The following is a 22,985-nucleotide window of genomic DNA, read 5'->3' as shown; positions in this document are numbered from 1 at the left end:
ACATCTACTGGGACAGGTATGAACAAGGCTCCTATGTAATGTATGATAAGTGATCTATGTATGAATAAAGATAAAAAAGTAATTATAAACATGCGCGAAACTCCACCCATTCTCAAAGTATCGCTTAAAAAGTCTTCTCCCCCGCTTCCTCCCCCGCTTCCGCTTCTAATAATCTATCTAAAATTATATCCTGCTATGATCACCTCCTCAGCCTAATCCACAGATAGATCCACTGAATCCTGTCTATCCATCCTATGCATCCTCCAAATGACCTATATGTCATCCCCTTATACTCTTTGAGAAGTCTCCAAGTTCCTCTCAGAGGGAGTTCGAGTATCCTCAAATTCCCTATCTTCACCAGTGGGGTTACCGGCCAGATCCTTGGCGTCAACGGCGTTCTGAGCTCGGGTGAGTTTGATATCTTTGGTGAGGAAGATACAGAAGATGGGAGGGAAGATGGCTACGATCAAAGCTCCGAGAACAAGCTTGAACCTAAATCCCATTCAAGAACCGTCAAAATCAGCACATAAACCACAGGTGAGAGGTACACAAATGTTGGATGGATAGCCAAAAACTCACATGACACTTTGGTAAGCAGTGATGGCACCCATTCTGATAGGATCGTCTTGAGGGAAAAGAGCGATCTGAGTGATCGAACCATAAAGGTCGGCAAGGAGGGTAGCATTGGTAGTCGGTACATGCTTGGCAAGAGCGGCAGGCATGTGAGAAGCCCAGATTTGGGTGGCGGCAGCTGAACCGGCAGAGTTTCCAACTTCAGTGATCAAGAGGACCATGGCGGTGACAGTGGCGACGTCGACGTGAGCTACAGCAGCCTGGGCTGAAACTTGGATAGAGATGGCGGCGAAACCTCCTCCGAGACCTTGGAGGACTTGACACATGACCAACTCGGCGGTGTTTCCAGTGGCTGATCGGGCTTTGAGCATCAAACCACATCCGATCAATCGAACGCAAAGACCGGCGAAGAGCATCCACTATGTGACAAAGTCAGTAAAGTAGCTATGGGCGCTGTCAGATGGAATGGGTTACGGCTTACCTTGAATCGTCGAGTGAAGTACATGATGATACCACCGCAGATACCGAAGATGGTAAGAGCGAGGGATTGAGTGGCACTGTAGTAGGTCAAGTCTCTGTAACTCCAGTTTTGGGTGACGTAGACGTAACTGGAGATCATACGAGGTGTCAGTACATGCAATTCTTTGGATCAGTCACGAGAAATATCGACTTACGAGTACAGGTAGGTGTATTGAAGGTAGAAAGAGACGAAATCGAGGAAACCGATAATACAAGCACCAAGGATAGGACCTCGTTTGAGCCATCTCATGGGAACGACAGGTCTCTTTGGTACTTTCCATTCGTAGATAAGCATGAGAGGGAAGAGGACAGCACCGATGGTGACCATTGCAATCTATATTGATATGATCAACAGTCAGTAACCGTATCATCGTGTCCCATCCGGAATCAGTTGTTACTTTGAAGAACCAAAACTCACCATACTAGCATTGTGCCATTGACCCTTAGCAGCGGGAGCGAGACCGAGAGGAAGAAGAATCAACGCGAGAGAAGCAGCAATGAGGATGAGACCAGCAAGATCCATTTCGAGAGCGGCATCGGTGATGACTCTGGCCCATGGTCTGAACTAGGGGTTAGCAGACGAATGACCGAAGCATACACGATGCAGACAAAAGTGGCTCACTTGGCAGCATTGGGAGAAGCTTTGTAGTGGTCCATCTTCTTGGCTTTCCATTGAGCCCAGAAGAGGGTGACAATGATGGGGGCAAGGGCGACTGGTACGAGGATGGCAAACTATCACAGGCATGTCAGCATGGTGCATAATACGTGACTGACTTCAAGCATGATGGAAAGGATGGTAACGTACCATAGCGTAACCCCATCTCCAGTTGGGCAAAACACCTTCAGCAATCTCAGCAGAAACGAAGTTGTTGATGATGAACGGGGCGGACACCAGACCGGTGACGAGACCTCTACAATAATAATGTCACATCAGTGAGATGGCCACATTATACCATGATATGAGACCAGCAGACTCACCTCCATCTCAAGTTGGTCATATCGGCAATGACGATCTGCTGGAGCATTTGTAGACCGGTGTATCCGAAGGAGTACAGGACTTGTCCACCGGCAATTTGGTTGACATCGTTGGCAGTGGCGATGACGATCTATGAAAAGATTAGAGGATTTGATAAGTAAGAATCTCATGGTGAGGGGCGCAACAGTTCACTCACATAACCGACGACGTAAAGAACAGTGACGATGACGAAGGTTTCAGCTCGACCGACGCTATACGTTACAAAGGAATAGTTCAGCATATGTCAGATGGACAACCAACGTATGTGAGAATGATTTGTACTCACACATCAGCAAGTTTGGCCATCAAGGGTTTACCGACAGCGATGATGATGGCGTTGGCTGTGGAGATGGTTCCTGAGACAGAGTGCTTGAGCACGGATGAGGTCCTTTGGATGACAATTGAGTCAGTTACAGTTACACGACCATCTACCATTACATCTCATCGGCCGCGTCCACCCGAATGGAAGAAGGGTTGATCATCATCGATCAAAGCGTCGTCTTCCATCAATTTCAGGTGAAATCGGACGAAGCGAGACGATTTGGGGTTATACGTCAAGTGTTTAAACATTCACTCACGCGTAAGAGAGGTATTGCCACGTAGTAACACCTAGTAGCAGTAGAATTATGTCAGTAACGCTTCTCTTTGTGTTATTTTATCGACAGGAACTCACCATCGAGAGAGTAAATGTAAGCCGATAGACCGATACTGCATTGCAGTGAGATCATACTCGTCAGTAACGCGCGATGATGACCAGTATGTATGGTGGTATTTTGTATATCATTTTGTATGCACCCGATAACTCACCCAACAAACAAGAACCATTTTGAAGTAGGGCCCCTATCAATCAAGATCAGAATCAGCACCGACTCAATTCCTTCATCTGATCGCAAGTTGTCGAGAGATACTAAACTCACCAGACAGCCTGTAGAGCTTCTACTTTAGCAACACCAGCCAACATATTCTCCTGCGAGGAATTATCATCGTAGAACTGAGCTCCACCTTCGTGATCGGGCAGTTCTTGCGATGGGATAGTCTTCTTGCCCTCTTCCTCATTGTGGTTGTCATTGTCGAATCGTCGACTGGTAGACGAGTATGATAACTCCGGTTGTGTGGATGACATCGTATTACCTATCTCTCTGTTCTATGTAGCTATGCTATGAATGTAAGTATGAAGAAAGAGAGAAAGAAGGAGAAGAAACGAAAAAGAGGAATGAAAGGAGGTATACCGTTAGGCGGATGGATATTTATCAGATAAAAAATTGAATGGCCGGATCGCGCGTTTTTTGATCGTTGTATTGAAAACTGAAAAAATAAGAAATAGAATTGGAGCGAGGGTGACGTTGTTTGGTCTGTTTAGCCTGGAAAAACACAGTAATATCAAAAGAGGTAAAAAAAGTTTTCATGAGTTAGAGCAGCAAACTCAAAACTTCCGATCAGTCGAGTTTACCCTTTACCCTTTATGGGATAAAAATGACATGACTTTATCAGATACGCTTTCGCCCACTGCTGTATGTACGGTACGAGAACTCGAACCCAAAACATCGGAAGCTTTCGCTGAGGGTACAAACACGAGGACTGTGCGATGTCGCTGCGTAGCCAGCCAGGCAGACGGTTGACGATCGGACGATTTATGCATGCGCAAAAGGGACGGAAGCGGATTCTGTTGTGACAAGTCAAGACTGGGGTGGGGATAGAACGATCGACAAAAACCGTCGGGTGAGAGACCCGAAACATTGATAGCTTTCCTTCTGCACGAGTACAGTACTCGTAAGGAGAAATCATCCGCACATCCCGGGAAGATTGGGTAGGGGTTCAAGTATGTCCATGCTTCTGTCATTTACCTCGTCTTGGCATGATCTTCGATTGCACAGTCTGTCTGTTTGCGAATCGACAGTGCGCAGTAAGAAGAGGATGTCGCTTCGACAGTCACTACCTATTCGTTGCTTCAGACGAACCGCCGGTGATTGCATTGTTTCGTTCCCTGTTGGTCTCGACGCATCACCAAGAGCATTGTCATTCGAGAGACCCACGAGCGGAAGAGGAGCTCAGTACCCCTTGGCACCAGGCATTGTGTGCCTACAAGTGGGGCAAACCACTAGCTTAGCTCGCATTCCGCTCCAAGAACTACGTCATGCCTCCCAAACCAGTCTCAGAGGACCTCCCAATCCTTCACCCCATATACAGAATGAACGACTTGATGAGTTGGACTAACGCTTAAGGGTAGACTAGACACCAAATTGTGAGATCGGCCGAAATGCAACACAACAACATGTGGTACCATGCTGATCAGGGACGAAATAAGCAATTCCACCCGATCTCATGCTGAACCAACATTTTCGTGTGGATGGAAGGATTATGGCGAAACGAACAGAACTTGGACGAAGACAAGACTGAACGGATAAACAAGAGAACACTCTGAGCTATGATGATACAAATGCGTCCGACCTCACTACTGAACAACAAATGGTATGTTGTTGTCTGTTTCGGATAAACCGTCTGATCGAGACGAAACGAGACGAGACATCCCAGAAAGACGGAAGTTGGATTAATGTGGATCTCGGAACTGATCTGCACAGTCGGTACGGTACGGTAGAGGAAGGCTTGCGCGAACATGCATAAATATATTTTGCATGGAATTGGAATGGGAATGGAAATGCAACTGGAAAAACTTTTGCAATTGTCTTAAACGAAGTGGTGGTATTTCTCGCAGTGTGGTGAAAATGGAAATTTCAAAATTAGCAGGACCGGCGGAATCAATTGGAGAGATGTGTGTAGTCGCGTGGATACCACATGGCTTTGAATATGCGAAAACATATAATCAATAGCTGAAATGATGAAATGAATGTCGAACTCATGCAGCGGAGTGAGAGTAGTTGAACCATTGCTATAGGATATAAGACACAGTCTTGCATCAACGACAAATTGCACCAACGACACACCTACATCACAGTAAGGACAACCCAGCAGAAGCAGGATGGTCCGATTCAAGAACCGATACCTCCTCGTGGAATTCCTCGTCCCCTCGACATTCATCCCGACTATCCCCAACCCTCCTCGGCATCTCTCAGAGGAAGAAGCCCTCAACTTCGACGAAGATGATCAACATGACGAGGAAGATGAAGAAGAGGAAGATGAAGAGGGAGATGTACTCAGTCCAATACCGAAGATACCATTCCTCGTACCTTCCTCACCACCTGCGTTGGGGATAGGCGACGAGCAAGTGATATATAAAGCTATTAGGGGTTCGGTGCAGGATGTATTTGGGGATGAAGGTTGGGGGAGGGTTGCTAGTAGTTTTAGGGGTGAGTGTAACTCCTCTATTAGATTTTGAGTAGAAGTGGATGGAATGTACAACATCCTAGAATCATCTGCCTCCTCCCCACTTGGAAATCAGAAATGAGATTCACCCAGAACGAGCGATCTGATAGAGGAATTCATCTTGAAAGCACTTTCTCCGCATGTTCTCACACACAATCAGTCTCATCCCACAGATTCTCAGCTAACGCCCAACCATGACAAACAGTAATATACCACTCCCCCCTCACGTCCCTAACGTTCATCCGAATAGCACGACCATACTACCGCCTCATCTGGTCAGGTCTCACCTTCCTCAATTCCCTAGGTGGGAAGAACGTCATACCCCGCGTAGTAGGTGTATCAGGGACGATCAAGAAGTTACAAAATAGAGGGATATCTTATCATCGGTTGGTTGTAGCTCAATTGATCGCTCGTTCCACTTCTGCTTCAGCGAGTATTGGTGGTGGGAGCGGGAAGATGGGGAAGGAGGGTGAGAGGGAGAGGGAAGAGATTGGACGGTTGAGCGAGGGGCAGTAGACTGCTGAGAGCAGGACTCATCGTTCAGTTGGACTAGAGTGTATGTTGTACATCATATATCATTGTATCATCACCACAATGCAAGTCATCAGCTTCATGCCATATCGACCAATACCGCTCTGTGCCCCAGTGCTACCAAAGCTCTCTTGCAGGCGCAGGTCATGCGACAATCAGGAGGAATATACATAAACCCAATTTGATCTTATAAGTCTGCTTGAACACTACCGAATTACCTAATTAACCAAAAGAATAAACGGAAAATCAATCGGATTCAACCTAGGAAATAGTCCTATAGACACTACACACACTTGAAGCCTGATGACACCCCAGAAGTATTACAATAATGTATCTCTCTACTCGGTAATTGTGATACCCAGTCAATATATACAGATTCGTTATCTTCTGCTCTATCGGTGTATCCGTCCTGCTCCACGGCCTAGACTTGGTATCACTCATTGAGCCTGACTTTGAGTTTGACCCTGCGCGACTTCCTCCAGTCTCTGCTCCAACCCCTTCCCCAACCCCTCCCTCTCCCATTCACCTTCCCCGAAACCTAATCCACCCAATGCTCCAGGACGTTGTGAGTGGCCATCGAAACTCGATTTCGGTTGGACCTGCTTGCCCTGTGGAGGGGGTGTAGCACCAGGTCCAGTAGTGGTGATGGGGCTGAGATCGCCCGAAAGGGGATTATGTGGGGACATCGTAGGTGAGCGAGTGGACATTGAGGGGGAGACCGTCCCTGGTAGATGGTCGGGCGATAGGTTGCCTGAGGTAATATCTTCCAGGGAAGTTACTTTGGTAGGTACAGATAACAATAAATCGTTGTATGATAAATACGAGATACGATGTTTGTTCTTGTTGGGCGAGATGTGGGAAGGTAAGGATGTGGGAGTGAGAGTTTGGAAGGCGTTGTTGGGGCTCTGTAATGAACAGTGATGGGATTAGCATCATATGCATGCGAGATTTGCAGGAAGATGATAGTTGCAAGATGCCAAAAGATGAGAAAGGAGACATATATGGTGGGGTATGACTCACGTCTGAAGTAGGGGACGAGGTTCTATCATCCGCTGCTACAGCACTCTCTGCTTGGGCAGGTAAGCTCGTAGCGCCTGCCGACGAACCACCACCGAAAGCCCATCCACCAGGAACTTGTGGACCTGTACTAATTCTCTGAGGCATAGCAGGTCGAGGTACCGTACCGGGGAAACCCTGTTCACCGGCCGTGGGACTGAGCTGACTTTGGCCATGTCCCGGTAAACCACCTTGTTGTTGAGTGTTGAGTTGACCCAAGATGGGAGGGGAAGTAGCAGGAGAAGCGATAGAAGAAGTCTTCGAGGCAATCGAGATGGGTGAAGGTGATCTCGAATGGATATTGTTCCCACTTTGAGGACCTGAGGAAATCTTTCTGGGTAAACCAGAGGAAGGTTGTCTTGCCATTCCTGCGCCTACGCCGATGGTAGAGGGCGCAGGAGCCTCAATTTCCAACCCCTCAAATCCCCTGCTCAAGCCATCTGCACCGCCCGCAGTCAAGGCTTCGACCGCGTCGTCCAGTACTGCCGGGACTGTGTGGTCGAGTGCAGATCCATGGGAGAGATGCGACAATCTACTGGATTTGTGATTGAGAGTATGGTGCTGTTGTTGATGAGTCGGATTAGGGTTGAGGGATAACGAAGCGACAGGTGGGAATTCTATATCTCTCTCGAAGATTGCTGAGCCCGATGAATGGATTGAAGAGGGTGAAGAGGGTCTGGACAAGTGGTGAGAGTGAGTTTGAATAGGTACAGATGGCGAGGGTGTACCGGATGTAGATTTGGGGATAGGTTGTTGAAGTGCTGATCCTGTTCCTGATATTGATGTCAACGATGGTGGGGATGAACCTAATTCTCCAGAGTGGGTTCTGCCCTGTCCACCCAAGCGGACGGGCGAGGCATCTCGAGATGCGAGGGGTGAACGAGATCGCTGAGGGGTACGAGATCCCCTTTGTCGAGGGGTGAGAGTTGCGGAGGGTTCTCGAGGATCAGCGCCTGGAGGTGGAGGGGGTAGGTCGACGGGGGCTATGGATGTCATCAATGTATTAGTCTGGGACGTGAGCCTCATGATCGCAATCTCATACTCACACAGTTGAGCACCAGCAGGAATTTGTGTCATGTTGATGGGCTAGTGATTGGGGGTATGTAGACGATGAATCGGGCTGTGTGGATTTGATGAGACCACAACTCGAAGAGTACAATATTTGATATGTGATGTGTATTGAGCTATGTTGTGTTGCAGTGAGTTGGAATAGGCTGCGATGTAGAAGTCAACCTCGAGGTGAGGTGAGCTGCGGGGTTGGTATTGAAATGAGATGGTTTATGTGGAAGTGAGAAGCAAGGACAGGAAAGGTGAGGTTGAATGTTGGGTTGGGATTGCGCGTGGTAGCAAGTGAAGCAGGTTGAAGGTTGAGGGCTGGGCGTGGGGGCCCTGATCGAACCTCGTACAGTACACCGCTTTTAGCGCAATTTGAGGGGGTGAGTGTTGAGTCTAGACTTGGGTGTAGAGGGTGATAGAGATCAAAGTGTTATTGCTCTTGGGACGATGTTAGTAATGGGTGTTATTATGCTAGGGTATGCTTAGGATGGTGATAGTAGTGGGGATATGAAGGAAGGAGAGAGAGTCCATGCTATGATCATATGCATATAAGGTTGTTGCAGTACTACAGTACTCTAGTGTAACCCGCCGGAATTGGTTGGTGGCGTCGTAACCGGTTATAGCAATGACATACATCAATCACTATCTTATTCAAGTGTCCCACATTTCGGGCCCGCTGTGTAAATGAGTGTATCATATAAGGTTCCCGAATCACCCATTCTCCTTCTGCATGTCAAAAGTTGAAAGTGCAAGTTAGACATGATATCGAAACCCTCTTGGTCGTTGATAGCAGACATGACTCACTCCTAACCAGCAAGCTATACATACTCTCACAGGGCAATCAGCACACACGTCTTAATCCTCTCCCCGCGCCATCACTCCATCACATCGAGTGAGACTCCTATCCCTAATAGCAGCAAAAGCACATCCGTCAATTCCCGAATATGCCATACCAACCAAATCATATGTTCAAGGGCGTAGTGACAAAGGCAGGAGTGATGAGGAAGACAGTGACGGTGACGGTGAGTATACATACAACTTCACTAAATCACATAGAGGTCTCATGACTCATTCATCTGACTGATTGTTTTGAAATACGCAGGTCGAACGCATATTCGAGCACCCAAAGATATTAAAGGAAATCAAGAGGCATAAGAAGTATCTAGTGCATGATGAGGGAGAAGGTGAGTCTGCTTGTCATCAATACTTGCATATGCTTATACTGACTTCCTCCATCAACAACGTAGTCGCAAAGCTAGACGACAAAGTAACGATAATCCACGGCTTGCGAACGTCCAAAACCAAATCTTTCAGGCTACAGTCGATAGATGCTAGAGATACGAGGAAATACCCAGACGAACCTATACCTCAGATACTGTCGGAACCTCAGATAAAGGCGAGGAAACAGAAGAAATTGGGGGTGTTGGAAGCTTTGAATCAGCAGAAGGTGGCTAGTTTATAGGGTTTCTCGTATGTATGGGTATTTGGGTCCCATGTTGCTGGCTTGTAATAGGTCATGTTCATAGTGGACATGAGGGCTGATCCCAGTGTACAACTGACTTGACGACTATCTATAAACCTTTTTGTCTCACAGACAACCTTCTAAGCCTCTCACCAGACTCGAACATGCCGCTCATCATCAAAGAATATGTGCAAACGAACTGTCATCATAAGACCAGAAAGCTCATATAGGCCTAACACTATCATACGTAGCTACTCATCGCCGACCCTGCACCCCCATCAATCAAAAACAATCTCACTCTTCTTCTCACCCCTAAACCTACCCGCAAAGAACCTCTCCGTCCCCGAAGTCTTACCCCTAATCCTCGTAGTAACTTTCGAACCAAACACCCAGGTACCCAACCATCCAAAATTGGTCATTCCTGCACCCTCGTCAGGGCCCAATGGAAGATCCTGGATGTCTCAAGTCCCATCAGCTTGACATCTTCAATTAGAGATCGAAGAGAAGCGGAGAACATACCAGATGTGAGATAGCACCGACGCTATATTTACTTGGTGATTTCCCCTTGATCTCACTGATTATACTGATAACCCCGCAAGACAAATTAGCAATTCGATAAAACCCATCTGGTGCACTAATGCATGAGCATGACACAGCATGAGACCAAGACTTACTTGCCAGCGGTTTTTGAGGCATTCACGAAAGCTGTTCTGGCAAGTTTGAATCCAGGACATGAACATACATCTCCAATGGCGTAGTACTGTCCCTTGAAGATTGACTCGTGAGATGTGGAAGTCACCTAGATGCGTCAGGCCATCAGTCATCCGGAAGTGACAATGAGATAATCTTCATAATAACACCGCTCACCTTCAAGTACTCATCGACCCTTATCAACCCATCATCCAGCGCACCCTCATCAACCTCACCAACAAGCTTCGAATTAGGTCTCACCCCACATCCGGGATACACATAATCGGCTTGGAGGGTTTTCCCACTTTCCAAACGCAAAGTGACAAGGGAAGGTTGTAATCCAAAAGTACCATCCCACTCGATTGATTTCGATTCAGAATCCACCTTGTCCCCCTCACTAACTCTTCCATCCGTATTTGTAGAGAAATGGCCATCGGGGTGTACCTCATTATCTTTTGATTCGTCGTCGAAAGAGCTGTTGGTTGGAATTGGGATAATCACTCGATCGTTCAAGATCACTGCTATACCCAATTTATCGCATATCTTCCCCAGCTCGACCGATAATCTCGGATCAGTCGGAGGAGAAAAATAACTCTTCACTTCCGCGCTCCCTCCTTTTTGAATCTTGATTGAAACATCGTTAGGAGGGGTGGGAGCAAGTAGTCCACAATCTTTATGAACGATTGTCACCGATTTATGAGGATGGTGAGCAGCTATTTCCTAGTGGTGCAATCAAAAGAATGAATTACATTAATGGATTTTTAATATACGACTAAGTTACCTGAGTGTTATTCTTATTTTGTTTGGATGGGATGGAACGTAACGTATACTTACACCGGCAATTTCCACCCCCACCGCACCACCTCCAACGACCACCACCCTCTTGGCACTTTCGATCTTCCTCTGAGATCGTCTGAGCGAATCAATAAATTCCTTTTCGGTTTGGCTCCATCCAGGCATGGTAGGAATAGTCTGAGAAGCTCCCGTAGCAATGACGCAGCGCTATGTCCGACCAGCCCAGAGAAGAGGAAAAATCAGTACACATAAAGATCTCGTGACCTACGCAGTGAAGGTACTGTGCAGAACCGAAATTTGATCATGACGATTCATCTCTATAGAAGAAATGTCAACTCACAAAGAACGGTACCTCTTCGGACCCCTCGAAAGGCCTTTCCAGCACCACCGACCCCTCCCTGAGCTCGAGCACTTTATTACCCGCGATAACGCGATGTGGTGAGTCCGCCTTGAACACTCGCTCGGTGGATAGTGGAATCGTAATCTTATCTTCCCACCCTACAGTACAGTACCGGTATGAACACCAAGAAAGCAGCTCTGATATTCCGTCTCATCGGTATGACGGACAAACTTGGCCTAATTTACTCTCGGGAAGAAGAATCAGCTTACCCGGTACGACCACCGCTCGAAGTATCGTGATAGGCCACCAGGCGAAGCTCCTAGCATCTATCAACAGGACCCGGATCCCGAGATGCGACGGTAGATGAGGAACCAGTCGATTCACACATTCATGTCCTGCTATCGACGCTGTCATGACGAAGACGAATCAGCCCAGCCTGTCACGCAGAGTGAAAGTGAGGGTGAGAGATTGACTGACCACCTATGATTACTATATTCTTGTGTTCTCGTTTTTCTCCTGCCATGTCGTCAAAAGATCAGATGATTAGCTACTGTGATTTGCATACCATTAATGATATTCTGCTGTCTATTTATACCCTGCCTATCCACAAAAGATTCGGCATAGTAGTATTGTCCATGTAAATTATCTCGCTCGAGAGTTGCGTGGACACGAAAGGTAGGACCGACGGTAACCGATTATCTGATAAGTCATTTCGGCCGATCAAGAGCACAGGTCATTATACCATCTCCGCCACCGCCGACCTGGTGACTTCGTGTCTCATTTCAATCGAGTGTGTACTCGTACAGTACTCGTACGCCATGTATTGCCATTGTCAGGACAGAGATGCATGTATGCAGAAGTAGATACAATCAAACAGATAATGCGTGTATGAGTATGGTAATTTATGTACTTTTCCCAATCAAAGTGAATGAGTACAAAGATGAAAAGATAGATATTTACGTGGTACCCTAACTTATCAAATAAGCGTGTATGTACAAAACATGGCTAATATGCCTAAATTACAACCTACAAAGTCAAAAGCGATCAATCCCAATAATATTGTCGATTTCCATTTCCGTTCCATAGGTATTCCCCCAATCCAAGCTATTGTACACAACAATCACTCTTACTTTCCCTCCCTCTTACATGTCCCCTATCATGATTCAACAAATGGTTCATCTGCCCTACCAACGCCAAATTCTCAGCTGTCAATTCGACAGGCATCCCACCAGGGATCGCAGTTGGAGGGTGTGAGTCATCGCCAAGTTCGAAATGTACTCCGCTCCTCCTCTTAGCTTCATTCAGATCATTATCATATTCTGTCATATTACTATACAATGACGATCGGTTCTGCAGGTTGAAGCTGGTAGATCTTGAGGAGGACGGTTGGTCTAAACTTGGTCTCGAGATATTCCAATTCCCGTATAATCCAGGTTTACGTCTAGCATCTCCACTCAAATCAAGTTGAGAGGGACTAGATGTTCCTGCAGACGCTAGGCCTCCACGAGATTTCGACCTTATGATCCCGTTGAGGAATTTAGCAGGTAAAGCAGTCAATGGAGTTCCCTCGCGATGCTCAAAAGAGGGTTGGGGAGATGCGATTCGAGGCGGTGAGAGGGATTGAAGGATCTCTTGTTGCCTAGTAAACAAAGCGAGTTGTTCGTGAATATCACACCGGGGCGATGCCTTTGATGCGCAGGACGTATGTGCGATGAGGCCGCAATCTTGGCATAGGACCCCGCTTTTCTTGACGTCCACTAGGCAGACTCGACATGGGATGGCTAAGGTATATACTGGCATCAGCTGTTTAATCACAAGTCGGGCACTGCCTAGCTGTCTCACCTTTACCGAAAGAAGTCTTAATCAAAACATGACTCTTATCCGACCCACTCCCATCTCTGCCGTGAGAGCTAGCCATACTATGTCGATGATCTCTACCGTCCATAGCTCCATCAAGGGATGGACTGAGATTACCATTGTCGAAAAGTCTTTGACTGTCCACCCTTCTGAGGTCCATACTGACTCGTCGTAGGAAGGGCACACTATCTTGAGGTCGTAGTGCCTGCTATTGGTATCTGTCAGCTTCAGTGTATCGAGCTCGCCAGGTGGAATCCAGCTCACCAGCTCTGGGTTCAATCCCTTCACCCAGGGATGTTCAAAAAGCATCACAGCAGGGGGACGAGCGTTGGGATCCTTGATAAAGCACAACTTGAGAAAGTCCGTCAATGCATGGGATATGCCTTCTGGAAGAGGAGGCATCTCATCCTCGACGATGCGGAAGAGCACTATGCAATATTATGGTATGATTAGCTGACTGGCGATCGCTTATCAGCTAGCTGACTTACCAGTCATACTGTTGGTGATCTCCGAATAAGGGGGTTTACCAGTTAACAGCTCAATGACAGTACATCCAAGCGACCAGATATCCGAAGCGAAGGAAGCGCCAGCAAGTGAGATGACTTCGGGGGCCACTATGGTGAATCGACACTTCATCAGCACCTTACCCCACGTATGCCTCATATCCCTGATATTCCCCGCATGTATGCCACATCTATATAGAGAGGAGAAACAGGGAGTAGAAGAAGTCGAGATTGACTCACTCCAATTAGGTGTCCCAGCAACTTCCGACACCCTCTTCTTCCCACCTTCCTTGCCCGCAGTCAACGCATCCTGCTTGATATTCTCCACAGCCTTCATATTCAGCGAAACACCGAAATCGGAGAGTTTGACATTCCCATTTTTAGTCGAAAGGATATTGGCAGCTTTCAAATCGCAATGCACTACTCCCTGAGAATGAAGGTAATCCAGTCCTTCCAGGATCTTGGCGACGTAAGATGAGACCAATCGTTCGTTGAAATTGCCAAAAGACTTGAGTGTTTGACCTAGAGATCCGTTCTCCACGAATCTATGCGCAGAAAGGGTTTGTCAGTTGCTATTATCCTCGACGGAATCTCGGACAACTCACTCTAAAACGATATTCAGATACTCTTCGTCCCTTGACATCCCCTCGTATTTTACAATACTAGGATGCGACAGCCTCTTGAGCAATTCCACTTCCTTCATCACATCGGTCACTTCGTCTTCTCTCATCCCATGCAGCCTGATACGCTTGATAGCTACCATCTGACCACTACTCAAGTTGAGAGATCGATACACAGATCCGAACTGACCACGACCGATACAATTACCCAGTTGCTATTTCGTTTATACAATCAGCCGGCACTTTTGCAATATATTCAAGCTGGAACTCACATATTTGACTGTTGGACAATCAGGTTCCCTGAACTCCAGTACCTGGAGTGACTGACTGACTCTCACAGCACTTTGACTTGAATTCTCTCTGAAGAGCGAAAGCGATCGCTCCATGCCGGAGACAGGTAGATTGACCATACTATTGATCCTGATCTGAAGGGGTCTAGACGATTCTTCAGTGGGCACCGAGATGTCTCGTCCATGTTGATGCATTTTCCCATGAGGGTAGCCATCAGACTGTCTTCTCTCTGCTTTATCGGTGACGCGAGTTGGTTCAACGCCCACAGCCGGCTGATACGAGTTGAGCGAAGTAGTTCGGAGCATATACGAAGGATTCAGCATCGACGGGGAAACGGGAAAAGCGGTACCGACAGGACTAGCAAGGTTGGAAGCGGGAGAAGCTGATCGTTTAGGTACATAAACTTTCCCGTTTGAGCTGAGTCTTTTCAATGCAGAAGGGCGCGATCCATCATTGGACGTAGCTACCGAAGTCCCATTTGAGCTGACTTCTTCCTCTTCTACCACTCTGTTGATATCCGGTCGACCAACCTCGATGCTCATTCCTCTTCGAGCAAGTGGTCTCCGTCCGGGACTGGTTTCCATCCTAGTAGGGAGATTGACAATAACCTTGTGCCCTTCAAGCGCGGCTAACGAGTCGGACAGAGCAGTATTTCTAGCTTCTTCCGTCGCTCGACCTATACTCTCGGGACTATCACTGACTTCTCTTCTGAGATCTGCTGGAAGATCCTCGCTACTTAGCAGAGTGCCGATGATCTTCTGTCTTGCCTCCTGAAGCTTCTTCTCGCTGGCCCGGCGTTCTCGTAGTTGGTGTGTCATCGCTCCATCATCTATATCATCTGTCAAATCGATAGCATTCGCATGATCACCTCCAAGAACAGTAGCAACGGAGTATGCGGCACTCGAGCGACTGTAAGCTGATGATGTCACCCTGGACCCAGCACTGATCAAACTTGGAGTTCTTTCTCTCGGGTGGGAAATCAATGAGACTGGACTCTGCGGACCATTTTCGCTTCGAGGGGACCAAGGCTCGTGATCGGCGAAAGAAACGGATACGCGAGAACCGGTAGTGTTTCTAGGTTGAAGGGAAGGTCGAATCTGGAGATTACCACTTCGTGTGACAGGGGTGATACTTCGAGAGGAAGGGGAGGAAGTGGGCGATTTAGGTCTGATTGGCGAGACGTTTGGCTGAGTGGAAGCTCGAGATAAAGGTGTACGTCTGATAGCCGGTGGTTCGGACGATGTCGGTGGGAGGGCGAAAGTTGAAGTTGTGGGTGTCTTGAATGACGAAGGATCATCCACACTCGAGCCAGCGTTCTTATCTGTAGCGATCACCAGCTTAGCATGCAGTTCGTTCTGGCTCTCATTCGATCCCGAACGATCCATGTTGATGCCATTAGGGGAAGCCTTTGGTGATGCAATGATTTTGTCTGTTGATAGTCGTTTGGTGGGTGAAGACAAATCGACAGATGCCCTGCGAGGACTAGTAGGTGGACTTGTGGATGTAGCTGTCCTTGATGGTGGTCGACTATTGCTTCTTGATCCAGGTCTCGAGCTGCTGGGTGATTTGGCACGTGAAACTCCGGCGGCTCCAGGTCCTGCCAATCTTGCTAAAGCGACGACAGTTTGCGCTACTCGACCGATACTGACTTCTGATCCTTCTTGCAAGTCTGCTAAGCCAAAGATCTCAGCATCTGGTAAGCCGACAGTCTGACAGGCGGTGATGAAGCGGGTCAGGTTGGTCGCTCGTAAGATGCCGTCTTCAGTCACATTCAGTCGAGGTATATGGGAGGGTTGAGCTGGAAAGAGATGATTGAGGAGACTTTGCGGGTCTTCCAATATTAGCGATATAATGGACGAAGCGAAAGAAGCGAATCTCACAAGCAAAGTAGAATGCCATCTTTCACAGCTTCTATCCACCCTTTCCTTTCCCTTTCCTTAGCCCTCTCGCCAACATATACTAACCTGACCTTAGCTTCCGTAGACCCGATTGCTGGACTTTCCGAAATCGTAGCGGAAGACGGGGTACTCGCTAAAATATTGGCAGCTCTGACCCAGTCCGCTCCCCAAGCCTTTTCCATCCTAGCCAGAGCAGTCAACCTATCATCGGCTATGCGTCTCATCTCTACATTCTTATCGTTCTGCACGAAAGCTGGACCTTTGATGATAGGTGTGAGCGATTTGACCAGAAAAGTTGTGGATAAGCGTAACAAGTAGTGGTCGCGTGACAGTATTGAGGTGGGAGAAGAGTCGTGTCGAGCATGGATCGGGATAGGAGGGGGAGGCATAGAACCGGGAGAGGAACCTCGGGCTGGATTGACGGGAGAGGCAATCGTTGGGCGGACTGGATCCGAGTTGGACTGCTTGAGAGGAGGTGGGCTACTCGGTGTAGGAGGTAGGGGGACGGTATGTGTAGGTCTTCTCGGCTCGACTGATGATCTCAGTGGAGAAGGCGAGGAAGTTTGGACTGTAGTGTTGGCGAGATTTGGTCGAATGGCTGATTGACGAGATGGGGTGTCGGGGGGTGAGACTTGCTGCCAGGTTTCGTTACTTCCTGCAGGTGAGGGTTTATGATTCTGAGGTGTAGCCTTGATAGTCTTAGAATCATCTGTTGGTTGTCTTCGTATCGGAGCGGGAGCAGCAGAAGCTTTATGGCGAGTAGTGGATTGGAAAAGATTGGAAAGAGTATGCTTGTGACCTTTCCTGACTTTCTCTTCTCCACCTTTCCTCGCTATCCTATCATCCTCTTCGTCTTGGGCTAGTGTCGCTAGAGCCGAAGTTGACATGGAACCTCTCGATAAAGAAGGTGGTTGCCATTTCCCATCATCTCCTTTCTGCATTGCCGGTAACGCTGTAGGGTTGAATCTGATCTGCCTCTGCGTTCTTTCTGTCGGTGTGGTTGGTCTAACCTTTCCATCTTTCCCCACTTCCCTCTCCAAGCGTTGACGACCTATTGTCACCTCTGACGATAACGTCCTCTGCCCTGCCCTTGCAGTACCATCCTTGCTCAAAACAAGTCTTGCTGCAGACTTTCCTTGAGTCGGCAGTGGTGATTTCGACGAATTGCCTACTCTAGCTGTATCATTGATGAACGACCTCAACCTGGATCTCGATTGTGGAAGTTCGACAGGTTCGGGTGACATAGTCTTGGTCCTTGAGAAAAAACCTTTGATCCCTCTTCCACCGGTCGGGACGGGAGGCGGTGCCCCTCGGGAGGAAGAGGCGACAGGTTGCTGTTGATGCTGGTGTGGCATGGTATGCGTGGTAGGAAAGGGATGAAGGAGATGAGGTGGTGATTGGATTTGAGCTGTAGCGATCATTGATTGATTAATTGGTGGAAGTAAATGAGATGATCAGGGAGGAAGAGGTTCAATGATAGTCTATAGGAGAATAGGGTACAATTGACATAGACCCATCATTGGTCTATCAGCATAAGACTGTTCAAAGTACACTTGAATCCCTTTCAACCACGACTTTGATGGATCTGTTCGCTGGTCACTGGTCACTGGTCACTGTCCACTCACCGATCGATTTGTGTACTCCAGATAGAACTAACGTAAAATATGTTACAGCGACCGACCGAAAAGCAATCGTTAAAAATTGGTTGTGAGGTTTGCTGGTAGATGAAACGTATATATCGATAGTAAGGGACAATGACGATTCCTGATACACTTTACTGTGTCCGATTTGAATCTACCTTTTCATTATCATCAGCTTCGATCCAAGACTTTGCCACCCAGCCCAACTCCCATCAACCGGGTCTTCTCCCTCTCATCCAGCTCGAGCAGAAGATGATGACTTTGAGATGGAGTATCCCTTTCTGGTTGTCAAGTCTGACTGAGCCGTAGGGCACAGTGGTATAAGCTTCAGCCACCCAAAGGATAGCAGCTGATCAGTTTCTTTTCTTTCCCACAATGCGAGGACTATGCGAGAGTGAGAGAGCAGAGCCAGTCAAGGTTATGATAGGAGAAAAGCAGGGAAGGGACGGTTCAAAATAGCCGTGAGATTGAGACTACCTAGTCTAGCAATCCTCGCGGTGATTATCACCAGCATCATCATGCAAGCATGTTATTCACGCATTTCCCCTTTCCCATCCTTTGAACTAGCACTCCATCACCATCAATAAAGAGAGAATGGGATACTCACTATATGAACTAACTATACACAATCGTGATATATTGGCTACAGATATCGATTCTACTTCTTATGATACAGGATAGGCCAGGATGGATGTCTATGGTCGACTAGCGAGTGATGTGATAGATGAAATGACGTTTACAAGAATAAGAATGGGAATCGAGGTCGTTGCGTTAATGATTGATCAATGCGAAACCGAGTGAGATCGATGCAGTGACTTTTCTACACTAGCTCCTGGATCATTCACAAAGGTACCATCAACAACAATCAACCAAGAACCAGAACGAGACTTCAACCTCTACTCACCCTCTGTACCTCGGGATTTCTCTCGTTATCCTCCAATCTTTCCTCCCTTGTTTCCAACTACCTGATCAGACCAAGATTGATGAAGAAGAGAATGAAGATACTGATGAATGAGGCATCGCTGTCAGTCAACCAACTTTTCCACCTGAATAGCAATCATCGTCATAATCGAACGCATCAATATTTTCATTGAGCATTCATATACACACAAACGGAAGGCATGGTCACTGCCGTTGGCACTCGCATTCTTGTTCGGGTCATTTCACTCCGATATCCGTGATGAACGCTTGACTCCTCGATTGAGGGGTACACCCGAGCAGCAAGGAGGGAAAAAAGGTCAGGCGCGTACTCACCGCTTTATTACAAAGAAACAGAAATCTCCTTGAAACGCTGTACCTCTCTGCTTTTTCTTCCTTCGCTTGGTTTCTTCAACCTTCTTGAGAATCACTGCGCACGTCCTGGTATGACGATGATGGCGTTTGCTGGGTATGCGTGGTTGGTTGCTATGAAGAGATGCTGTGTCACCGAAAGCGTTAGACCAAGGGAAGAAAGGTTTAGGAGGAGGATCATACAAACGCACTGACCTATTATCTGTATGCTGTAACCCTATTCCCGTTCCTTTTCTTCTAGATGTCCCGACTATCCTCTGTGGTTATATCGTAGTCGATAAGAAGGACAGAATCTTTCATCTATTTCACGTCGCCATTCCATCAAAATTCAACCTGAACATCAAACAATACACCACCAACGAACATGTATGATCAGTTGTATCCTTCAATCACTTGTTTGCATCGACATGTTTACTCCAATCAACCTGTTCCCTCGCCGATCGATTTGACCATTGCATCAGCAAACAAATGAATTGATGAATGTGATCCAGTTCAGCCCGATTCCATATCCCACATGACGTTTGATGTCCCATTCAAATTCCATAAACTGGCGGAGAGAGCTGTTCATCAAAGTGACTTAGGACGACTGGCCGTATACCGCAGCTCTTGACTATTCTCTCGATACACACGACCCTTCTGATGAAGTACATCGCACATATGGTCGTTGATAGTGTGAGTTTTGATGGGATGGGCTTTCCACGGCCGACTGATCATGTGAATGGACAAGTTCGATACGGATACTGATATCGATTCTGATACATTGCCGAGTCAGTCACACGAAGGCCCGTTATCGTTCCTGTGGGTATATGCCAAGTTGATGGAAGGCAAGGAGGATGTAGGACGAAGCACACAAAGGTGTCTGACGAGTAAAACTTAGGTTAAACTTTGGTACCTCCTGGCGATAGCAGAGGTTAAAAAGGATGATCATGAGAATCCTTTGTTTGTGTTCGCGGTAGTCGTGTTGGCACGTGGCAATGTGAAATCTCACTCGCAGTACTGATCGAGCTGGATTCCTAACACGGTACGATGGTGCAATTCAAGTACACTTATCACAAGGTATCTCATGCAGTTACATGATGCACCGAGATCATACATGTACCGCACGAGGACATCTTTTCCGTACGAGGGCATCCATATTAGTGGCGCGGACCTTGATCCGACGGAAAATACAGTACCACTGTATATTGTCGGTCTAGGTGACTCACTCATACCGACACGTCCTGTCGATACAATCTTATTCATATGAAGGTATCGCTCACGGGATCGCTTCAAATCCTGCTGATCAAGCATGTGTCCTCTACCTACTGCCGTGCTGATCTTCCAATGGAAGTAATCGGATTGATAATCACTGGGAAAGCGAGTAAGAGGATGGCCGCCGGTCATAACGTGTGGTCAGAGCCAAGTATCGGTCAAGTCAACGGGGTGGTCGATGATGATCTAAAGTTATGGATACAAGACGTACTATCATCCATCCTGCTATCTCTAAATCGTCTGGTTAAGCTTCCCTCTCTTCAGCTCGGATACAGCACACTTCAAGACACAAGAACATCAAGATGGTCAATCAAGTTCGTAACATAGTTATAATCGGAGGTGAGCACGCCACTTTCAATTCCTTTTCCTGTCCCTCGGATGTAAGGTGTGATAAGAGTTTTGTATTCTGATGAGAGACAATGCAGCCTCAGCAGCAGGTCATACCCTCGCCAACGAGCTTATACCAACCCTGCCAGAGGGTTACAGAATCCTCCTGATTGACGCGCTAGAATATTCTTTCTTCCCTATCGCAGCGCTCAGAGCAGCGGTCGTTCCAGGTGGGTAAGCTTTGGGCACTACAATGCAGGTACAATGGCACTGAATAAAAGTCTACTCCTAATTCGATAGGATGGGAAGAAAGGATCGTTCTGCCCCTCAAGACATCGACTTGTTTTCCAAGCGACTCCATCCATCAGGTCATTGCTCCCAACAGAGTCATCAAGTTGAAAGAGAACTTGGTAGTCCTTGAGAAGCCTTTCGAGGGCACCACGGAAGTCCGATTCTACGTAAGTTTGTACCAATTATTACCGCAAAATGTAGATACTCGCTGAAAGTCCTAACCTCGCTCCTCGCCTCACCACAGAAAGCAATCATCGCTACCGGATCAACTCAACCCTCACCCATGCGCCCGTCCCTTGAGTGGAACATGAAAGACTATCTTGACGCCTTGAAGAAGAGTCAACAAGAGATCAAGCAAGCTGAGAGTCTGGTCGTCGTAGGCGGTGGAACTGTAGGCGTCGAATTTGCCGGAGTGAGTTAAACCATACCTCAAAAAACCAGCAGAGACCCCAGGAGAAGAGTGACAACGGCTGATATATCATTATCTTCGTCAATGAGTAGGAGGTCAGAGCTTTATACCCCGATAAACAAATAACGATCATCCACAACCGGTCCACCCTCCTCACTCCCTTGACCGAATCTTCTCCCTCTGGGAACCTCAACGAGAAGATACCCGAATCATATACCTCGCCGCCTACTCACCTGAAGTTAGCCAATTCATTGACCAACCTAGTCAAGGGCCACACCAACCTCATCTTGAACGATAAAGTCATCATACCTCAGCCTGATGAGCCAAGTACAGAATCAAACTGGAACGGTTCATTCGGATTACAACCTTCTCTTGTCACTATCCGTACAGAGAGTGGAAAGAGTGTGAAAGCAGATTATGTGTTTCTGAGTGTTGGTAACAAGCCTAATTCCGGTCTGGTTCGGGTTACGGACCCGAGTGCTGTGGAGGGTAAGACGGGGTTGATAAAGGTTGATGAGTATTTGAAGGTGAGTCCAGGCCATATCGTCATCGAGATCTGGGATTCATGTCATCTTACGAGGTCATGTTACGGTTCTTAGGTCAAATCTACCATTCCTGGGGGTGAGAATTACTACGCAATTGGAGACGTGAGCAATGCTCCTGGAGTCAAGACCTCGTATATCGCCACCGTTCAGGCCAAGTCGGCTGCTGTCAAGTAAGCGTACCCTCGCGCAAGTGATCTGCGAGAATGAAATAGTTGATACAGGAAACGCATATTTATAGCCTGATTAACGAAATCAAGAACAAGCCCTTGATAGCTTACAGTCCCGGTACTTTCGGTGGATTGGTGAGTTCCAGACACAAGACAACATGAGATGTGTGCCAGTCAGATTAATAGCTTATCATCTGGTTCAGTTCGTACCGTTCGGTCCCGAGCTCGGCGCAGCCTCCATTACCCTCCCATACCTGGGTACATGGACGGTAGGTAGCGGGATGGTGAGGAGTATGAAAGGTAGGAAATTGCTGTTGGACAGATGGGGAGGGTTGTGGAAGGGAGAAGAGAAGGTTGAGATCCTTGTGTGATTTAGATACTGTTCGGGTCTGGATCTATTGGTGTTGTCCGTCGGCACTGTGTGGATGATCAAATGGTGGATTGTAGCCCGGATGATCCTGATGCACTATCAGGTTAAGAGCGAGCTAGATTCATATACGAAAACGGGGGCGTCACAGATATTTCGACCTACACAGAA

The 22,985-nt window shown here is 47.4% G+C and overlaps 7 protein-coding genes across 7 annotated transcripts; 3 read left to right on the top strand and 4 right to left on the bottom strand.

The window, feature by feature from the left end:
* Nucleotides 1–287: 287 nt before the first annotated feature.
* I302_104165 (uncharacterized protein) lies at nucleotides 288–3,230 on the bottom strand (the record flags this gene model as incomplete). Its single annotated transcript, XM_019189529.1, has 14 exons — nucleotides 288–492; nucleotides 580–992; nucleotides 1,055–1,181; nucleotides 1,248–1,426; nucleotides 1,511–1,652; nucleotides 1,715–1,824; nucleotides 1,898–2,003; nucleotides 2,071–2,198; nucleotides 2,265–2,319; nucleotides 2,394–2,495; nucleotides 2,686–2,716; nucleotides 2,781–2,815; nucleotides 2,915–2,947; nucleotides 3,025–3,230. The coding sequence occupies 14 exons, from the start codon at nucleotides 3,228–3,230 to the stop codon at nucleotides 288–290; spliced, it is 1,872 nt and encodes a 623-aa protein (XP_019049091.1).
* A 1,854-nt stretch (nucleotides 3,231–5,084) lies between these two features.
* I302_104164 (uncharacterized protein) lies at nucleotides 5,085–5,944 on the top strand (the record flags this gene model as incomplete). The annotated part of the gene is made up of 2 exons (XM_019189528.1): nucleotides 5,085–5,412; nucleotides 5,634–5,944. 2 exons carry the CDS (start codon nucleotides 5,085–5,087, stop codon nucleotides 5,942–5,944), a joined length of 639 nt encoding a protein of 212 aa, XP_019049090.1.
* A 452-nt stretch (nucleotides 5,945–6,396) lies between these two features.
* On the bottom strand, nucleotides 6,397–8,092 carry I302_104163 (uncharacterized protein; the record flags this gene model as incomplete). Its single annotated transcript, XM_019189527.1, has 3 exons — nucleotides 6,397–6,864; nucleotides 6,980–7,998; nucleotides 8,062–8,092. 3 exons carry the CDS (start codon nucleotides 8,090–8,092, stop codon nucleotides 6,397–6,399), a joined length of 1,518 nt encoding a protein of 505 aa, XP_019049089.1.
* A 923-nt stretch (nucleotides 8,093–9,015) lies between these two features.
* On the top strand, nucleotides 9,016–9,533 carry I302_104162 (mitochondrial 37S ribosomal protein uS17m; the record flags this gene model as incomplete). The annotated part of the gene is made up of 3 exons (XM_019189526.1): nucleotides 9,016–9,093; nucleotides 9,174–9,255; nucleotides 9,319–9,533. 3 exons carry the CDS (start codon nucleotides 9,016–9,018, stop codon nucleotides 9,531–9,533), a joined length of 375 nt encoding a protein of 124 aa, XP_019049088.1.
* Nucleotides 9,534–9,811: 278 nt separating this feature from the next.
* I302_104161 (uncharacterized protein) lies at nucleotides 9,812–11,881 on the bottom strand (the record flags this gene model as incomplete). The annotated part of the gene is made up of 8 exons (XM_019189525.2): nucleotides 9,812–9,985; nucleotides 10,053–10,116; nucleotides 10,208–10,332; nucleotides 10,401–10,943; nucleotides 11,058–11,225; nucleotides 11,359–11,516; nucleotides 11,628–11,765; nucleotides 11,836–11,881. The coding sequence occupies 8 exons, from the start codon at nucleotides 11,879–11,881 to the stop codon at nucleotides 9,812–9,814; spliced, it is 1,416 nt and encodes a 471-aa protein (XP_019049087.2).
* Nucleotides 11,882–12,462: 581 nt separating this feature from the next.
* I302_104160 (uncharacterized protein) lies at nucleotides 12,463–17,882 on the bottom strand (the record flags this gene model as incomplete). The annotated part of the gene is made up of 8 exons (XM_019189524.1): nucleotides 12,463–13,139; nucleotides 13,201–13,423; nucleotides 13,480–13,643; nucleotides 13,704–13,829; nucleotides 13,959–14,263; nucleotides 14,324–14,553; nucleotides 14,611–16,450; nucleotides 16,510–17,882. The coding sequence occupies 8 exons, from the start codon at nucleotides 17,880–17,882 to the stop codon at nucleotides 12,463–12,465; spliced, it is 4,938 nt and encodes a 1,645-aa protein (XP_019049086.1).
* Nucleotides 17,883–21,010: 3,128 nt separating this feature from the next.
* Nucleotides 21,011–22,818, top strand: I302_104159 (uncharacterized protein; the record flags this gene model as incomplete). The annotated part of the gene is made up of 8 exons (XM_019189523.1): nucleotides 21,011–21,047; nucleotides 21,134–21,265; nucleotides 21,336–21,493; nucleotides 21,571–21,738; nucleotides 21,828–22,262; nucleotides 22,335–22,450; nucleotides 22,519–22,582; nucleotides 22,651–22,818. The coding sequence occupies 8 exons, from the start codon at nucleotides 21,011–21,013 to the stop codon at nucleotides 22,816–22,818; spliced, it is 1,278 nt and encodes a 425-aa protein (XP_019049085.1).
* Nucleotides 22,819–22,985: the final 167 nt, after the last annotated feature.

The sequence above is a fragment of the Kwoniella bestiolae genome, chromosome 2 (genome assembly GCF_000512585.2).
Source record: "Kwoniella bestiolae CBS 10118 chromosome 2, complete sequence".
Lineage (NCBI taxonomy): Eukaryota > Fungi > Basidiomycota > Tremellomycetes > Tremellales > Cryptococcaceae > Kwoniella > Kwoniella bestiolae.
Note: the sequence above shows the minus strand (reverse complement) of the source record. Positions and strands in the feature narration are given on the sequence as shown.